Source organism: Ascidia mentula, chromosome 7, assembly GCF_947561715.1.
Source record: "Ascidia mentula chromosome 7, kaAscMent1.1, whole genome shotgun sequence".
Lineage (NCBI taxonomy): Eukaryota > Metazoa > Chordata > Ascidiacea > Phlebobranchia > Ascidiidae > Ascidia > Ascidia mentula.
In genome coordinates this window covers 8,324,026-8,330,856 of record NC_138572.1, presented here as the reverse complement: position 1 = coordinate 8,330,856, position 6,831 = coordinate 8,324,026, and the positions used below count along the sequence as shown (strand labels likewise).

At 36.3% G+C, this 6,831-nt stretch overlaps 1 protein-coding gene across 1 annotated transcript; it reads right to left on the bottom strand.

Moving 5' to 3' along the window:
- Nucleotides 1-17: 17 nt before the first annotated feature.
- On the bottom strand, nucleotides 18-5,706 carry LOC145909476 (membrane progestin receptor gamma-like). Its single transcript, XM_082996867.1, has 7 exons — nucleotides 5,582-5,706; nucleotides 5,282-5,427; nucleotides 4,903-5,073; nucleotides 4,411-4,576; nucleotides 3,778-3,923; nucleotides 3,341-3,464; nucleotides 18-183 (listed from the first exon to the last, which is right to left on the bottom strand). The coding sequence occupies exons 1-7, from the start codon at nucleotides 5,704-5,706 to the stop codon at nucleotides 18-20; spliced, it is 1,044 nt and encodes a 347-aa protein (XP_082852993.1).
- Between the last annotated feature and the right edge of the window lie 1,125 nt (nucleotides 5,707-6,831).

Sequence of the window (6,831 nt, the reverse complement as noted above, 5' to 3'; positions counted from 1 at the left end):
TTACAACGAAATACAAATTATTTTTGATCTTTCTCTTCTTGTTTTTTCTTTGCCATTTCACGTCTTCTTTCCATTGTTCTCAGCTTCTCCATCTCTTTCCTGTAAGCTGGCGATGCACTCATGCTCTCTTTGTACCCAGGCACTGTCTCAGAAAGAGTTTGTTCAACTTTTAAATTGTATCCACTTAGAAAAAATACATAAAAAATAATGCACAGCATGGTAATTGGAATTCCAAATGAAATAGCAGCACTTCGTACAGATTTCTTTTTTGCTAATCTGCGCGGGATGCCTATGGTCTTGTCAAGCCCAATTTTTGTTGGATAACTTTTAGATTTCGAAAATTCCACATGGCTTGGTTTATTGTTGGATGATTGCAGACGTTGCAGCAAAAGATGCTGTCTTGGTAAACTGATCGTGGTTCCCACTCGAATGCCCAGTGCAGCTTGTGAAAGCGTTTTTGCTTTAATTGTTCGCCAAGCGAACATCACTGACACATTTGTGTTACAATTCAGGAAAAATGAGCTACCTTAATGCGCGCTGGAGATGAAGATCCAATAGTTATAGGCTAGCCACTAAACCACAAAAATGAAATAAGGAATGCAACGCTTTTACATAAATATATAAAAAAAGGTTTAAAGTTGAATCGTCAAAGTGGATATAAATATAAACAAATCATAATCTGAGGGTCTAATAAGATCTTAAGATAATGTTTAAAACATTTTTGTACTGTAATGAGGTTTAGCTGACCGGATGAAAATATAAAAAGGAACCTTTTAATCATAAAAATTCAACATTAGTTTTGCCGGGAACGCATGCTAATACTTTAAACGTACCAGTAGTAGCACAAATCGAAATATTATTTTATTTAAGTCAACCTCTGACTCAACTTTTTGGGAGTCCATGAATAGTAAGCACTTACACTTGGTCCCCACCAGAGAGGGGCAGCCAGTGCGACGAAACATGGCCCGTGCCAGCATAGGGGAACATAAATTGAAATTGTGATCTCTAAAGAAGTCATCGCATCGGAAGTATTTTTCTACCAATGACTCGCTCGGCCCATAAATGTGTGAATGTTTTGCAATCGTAAAGGATTATGTTGTAATGGCTACAACCCTTTACATTCCTTACTTTTACACTGACATGCCACTTTCTTGATTGAGCGCGCTGTTCTTCTGCTTCATGACTCATGTGAATCAGAGTGTCATCTTCGTGGTAAAGTATAAAATTGTGTAGACTTGGACGCAATAAATCTGGTCCCAAAATGTTACCGCACAAAATTAATTAGGACTACATTGGCAGAACAGATAAGAGACAAGGCAGACGAATGACACAAACGTCCCACTAGTAACATATATTTGCGCTGTATACTCATTTCGTCGCAATTATGATTTAAAGGATAAATTTTGTTGTTAAATCTTTCATTATCAGGAGTCAGAGAAAGGGTCATAGCCTGCATTATAATTCTACGTTAAGTGTGTATGTATTTCTATATGCATGTACGAGGGACCACCGAACGATTATATAATGCGCCGATCGCAACACTTGACACAAAAAAATCTTTACTAAACAAAATCTTTACTAAGAAATGCAGGCAACTCACTAATGTAAGTGCAGGAATATATAAGGTACACTTTAAAAGAAATTTAATTGTTTTCTCCAAAACTTTATACATAGCAGCTTAACAGCAATAGCAGTTTGGAGGAATAATACCTTTGCCTGGTGGTTGCTGTTTCAAGGCACTATAGCGCGAGTCTCCACAAGGAATTGGCAGGTTGTAGATAGGTGGCTGCCTAATTTAAGCGAGTTCTCCAAACCTTTCTTAGCTCTCCAGATCAACATAGCCAACAGTTATAACTCTGAGGATTGTCATCAAACAAACCCGAAGGTTGGCAACAATCTTGTGATTGGTAATAATTGGTTCCTTGAGCAGTAGCATTCAATAGCGTATCAGGATATAGAATCGAATGAGTTGGAGAAAGAGATAGAGTCGCTCTTGAGACAGGCCTACGAACTTAATTGGTTGAAAACGGTCACGCATGATCGACACTAGCAAGTTTTTACAAGTCTTAACTGGCGTTTCAGCATCGATACATATGACAAAATAATACGAGTAAAACGTGCAATATAGAATGTAAGCCAACGGTTACTTTGTACAGGAAATAATTGGTTCGCTATTAATTGTTAACGTTTGGGTTAGTGCGGGCTGTATTGACTGTTTTGCAGAGCACGGGCCATGGTCGTACAGCAATATACACGTGAATGGCGCTAACAACACTGATGTCCGCTGTAGTATCAATAACACAATATCAAAATTGGATTACGTGCAAACATAATTTATACACAACACGCTGCAACCAGGAGACAAAACAAGTTTTTTCGGTTTTAGGAGAAAAATAGTCCTTATCTTTATTACTTGCTATTGAAACACTAACATTAATACACACTCACACACATTTGAATTGATTCAGAAGTATTGCTGGTTTCGTAAGTGATGGTTGTGTATGATTAACAGTAGACAAGCCTACGCGAAGATTGCATAGCTAAAAGAATGAATGACCAACAGTGTATACAAAAAAACATATTAAGTTATATTCTGTGTTGTTAAATTCTATACATTCGCGCCACAGACTTATAGGTTATTGGTTCTTGTGTTTTTGGACATCACGTCGTACAAGGTACCAGTGCAGCAATATGGAAATGTTTATTAAAATAGCTGTAACCATGACTACTCCAACTGTTACGATGATAGAAAAATCCAACTGGATTTTATCAATGTGCCTGAAAAAGTAAAAGTATTTGAGAGGGCAGCAGCATGTTATCATCTTTCCCACCGGACAAATGCTTGTTTACCAACAATGCCAAGAATACTCTTCTTATTACTGTAAGGCGGCTCTTCTGGCAAAAATAGTTTTGTATTGATATTAGAAACAGTATTCTTGACATTGTAGGTATAGAAGCATTTGTTTTTAATTAATAATTATTAATATTTAACAATTGTCAACGTTTTGATTCCTATGCAGCAGGCTTTTTTAGGATGTAACATAATGCGCACAAAACAAAACGCTTCCTATTACTGTAAGGCGGCTCTTATATAAATAATTGCAATTTCAACATTTCGATTAATGTGCAGCAACATTTTTCAGGATGTAACGAAATGCTCACAAAACAAAAAACGAAATAAAAAATTATGAGGAAGACAGGAAGGACGCAGCTGCCATACAGCTTACAATAATAAACATGCCTGACAGCAACAGCAATGCATACTGTTCCTATACTTGTATGTACCCATACATACAATACCCATCTGAACTAAGTACTTCGAAAAAAAACATGCCCTTACCCACTATCAAGTTTCGCCCAGATCTCATCAACGGTTTTACGTAACATTGTGTTCTGTGCGTACATAGAAACTGCCGTGAAAACGTGCATCCATTGGTGGGACCAACCTACTATGTCGAACGAACCTAAATTAAACAAAATACTACTTACTTTCTGCTGAAGTTGTATATTAGCTAAACAAATTATTGAATAATCAAAGTTGAAAATATTTTTTGGCCTCTTTCATATTAACTTACCTATGATCTGTTCCTGAACTTCAACTCATTTAATCGGCCGGGTATCGAAAACTTTGTCGCAATTTTAATACTGTTTCTTCTCTAACAATGGTTCGGCCCAATCAGAAACGAAAACATGTATCTTACGTACGTGACAAACCGACCATTTTGTCAGGATGGTTAAAAGAAACTCTTTCTTTTCTTACAATATACAAACACCAACCTGGAGAAAATCTTTCTGGTACTCGCAGACCGTACAGGAAGGCTCCCAAAATCAGCGTTCCAATGGCGAATGCTAACAAAACGCTATGGTCGTGGCCAGTATGGAAACTGATATGCTCCGGATGTGGCGATAAGCCAAAATAGTATCTGCAAACCATATAGAATTAAGTGTGTGCATTAATTACCAGCTATTTTTCGTTAACATTTAAAACAAAAAAGTCTTTTTTTATGACAAGCAAATACGTGGGCTTACTTTTGCCTGTGTAAGCAGTCATATTTTAGAAATATTAATTTGGCCCTAAGACATGTCTACTGTGCACAGTAACTTTTCTGTACCTAAAATAGATTAACATAAAAAACATTGGTATTTTCTCATATATAATGAGTTTAGCGAATGAATGAATGAAGATAGTATAAATTCATATTAATGCTAAGGTGAAAAAAACATTGACATAAAAAGTGGCAAAAAATTATCATTTGTTTAATTCAAATATACGTTCATGGACAATAGTATATTTGGCCTGTAAGAACTGTTTCGTCGTGGAGAGTGAATTCAAAATAACAAATTTCTAACTACTGTCTTGAATCTTCAAGAAAGTATAAATGCCTGCGCCTGCGGGCTCTGTAACCTTACCTAAGAACGCATGGTGAATATCCAGTAATCGCACCACCGGCAATGCCTGCAAGCATGACTATTCTCTCCAGTTTTGGGGCGAAAGTACGAACAAACAGCACAGCGGCAAATGAAAGTGTGTAGTAAGCACTGAAGATAATGAGCGTTTGAACTGCGGTGGAACGCCCTGCAATTACACACCTTACAAAGGCTTACAGATATACACTTAGCAAGCATTTGGAATAAGCAATTTAAATGGACGCTAGTTGATAAACAGACGTCATTGGGTTGATACATTATAGATTAGACACATGTCATTACTGTTATTGTTCTGTAAATATATTGATATTAATCATATATGATTGGTTTGAAATCATACTACAGAGTTAACCCATTAAGCCAAATAACGGAAACAAATTTGTCATCCATTGTTAAATAAATACTAGCTTTCTATACAGCTTACCTATGACCTATATATCATTATATCAATAAAACTGCGCGTAGACCACTCACAGTTGCAAAAGTGTTTCATGGGACAGGCGTAGTATTCTCCTCCAACGTGAATCGACAAAGCGTAAGTGAAAATGCATGCCCTGTCCACTGCGCCACAATTGCAATTGACCTCTTCTGAATGAGCCCAAAACATATGGGAGAAGCTGCTTACCGCCAAGAGCAAACAACAACCTAAACCGACGTTTCTGTAAGTTACAATGTATAGGCCTATATTATAAAGTATAATGACGGTATTTTTGAGAAATGATCAAAATTGTCACCGTTTCAGTGGACTTAAAATATTGTTTCAGTCTTTTTTTTTTATATTGTTTCAGTCATTTTTTTTGTCACTTTATAAAAAATTGATGGAAAAAAACCATGGGCAGTAATGCAATAGTACCTAAGCCATGTGCGTAATAAGGATAGCAAAACGCTTGAGTCGAATACTTGGTGTTGTTATAAAAATCGGAGTAGATGTAGACAAAGTGCAGCAGAGGAAGGAAATGCGTCCAAAAGTTCACAGTTTCATTGTTTAGTTGAAAAACGCTGCAAAAGAAGATTTCAACTAACTGATTGAAAACATCTAAATGTTGATGGAAAAAGCTTATGTCGTTTCTTTTAGTTTCAGAGAAATGTATTTGTCTTACACGAAAGTCAATATATTTTAATCCCGGAAATATATTTTCTATATATGTCGTACCTTTTTATGTAATAAAGTACGGATTTTTTTCTTGGTCTATATCCAGTTAAAATATGCTTTTGTCTTAGACACGGCATTGCTTCTTCGTACGTGAGCAGGTCGCTGGATTGGCAGAACCAGTTCATGCTGTGATGTAATGAGGAAAAAATTAAATCATATCGCCAGAATCAAACGAATTCATAAGGGTTAATGTTTAAAACATTTTAAATATGGAACATATTTGCATAATTGTTAAAGTTGTAATGTTACCCGCTTTTCTTGAAGGAAGAAACTTTCGTGGTCATCATGTGTGAAATGTCTCCACTTTACGGTAGGTCGATGAGGTACTTTACAAACAATACTATTTAATGCCTTAACCAAACGTCTAGATAACATACATCACACAATCCATACGTAGTTTCAAATATGACTTACAACAAGGCGTGATATTACATGGAAAGGCATTCAGCAAAAACGTGTTTGGAGGAAAACTGTCGAAAAGTTTTAACCTTTCGTTGAATTAATAATGACAAATAACTATTTTTCCTTCAGAAAAAATCAGATACCAGGCCTTTGTTGCCCATAAGACTGTTTGGTGATTCTGATACTTTATCAAAGAGTTGTATTTGCGGAATTAAGCACGATACTTTACAACAGTTATTTATGGATAAAAGGAGTTGGCGTTGCAAACATATCGAAAGACCGTGTGAGCAGCACAATTCGATAAAAAACGTAAGCAAATTAAGCGTAATCATGTTTAAACGTCATTATTACGCCAGTTTTCCTACTTTAAAATCTCCTGATAGCTTTATGGCCAACAAAGACTCAATAGCAGATAATTTCAACAACCAGGCGAGTTTCTGTGTAAGGCTGCAAACTCCAATGAAACAGACAGCTTGTAACAAAATATGTACAGATCCGCCTGCTTTGATTGTTTTTTCAGCCTTAGATAGGAATTCCTCTCACTGTTGTCAATTGACAGCCTGCCAGGGCATAGCTTGGTACAAGCACAGATCCAGTATTATTAATAGTATTATTTTTAATTAGGCGAAATATAAATATCAAGTGAAATCGTTGGGAAGCAAACGACCTTATTACAGATCTCATCCTAAACTATTTCATCATGCAAGTCATTCAGTCAGTCTATATTCCGCGAATCAAATCGCTAAATCGACATAATTTTCTAGCGTATTTTTATCATTCAGCGGCTGGCTATGAGGACAGTCTGTCTGTCATAATATCCACTTAAAAACTGTTTTGGGCGAATGTCG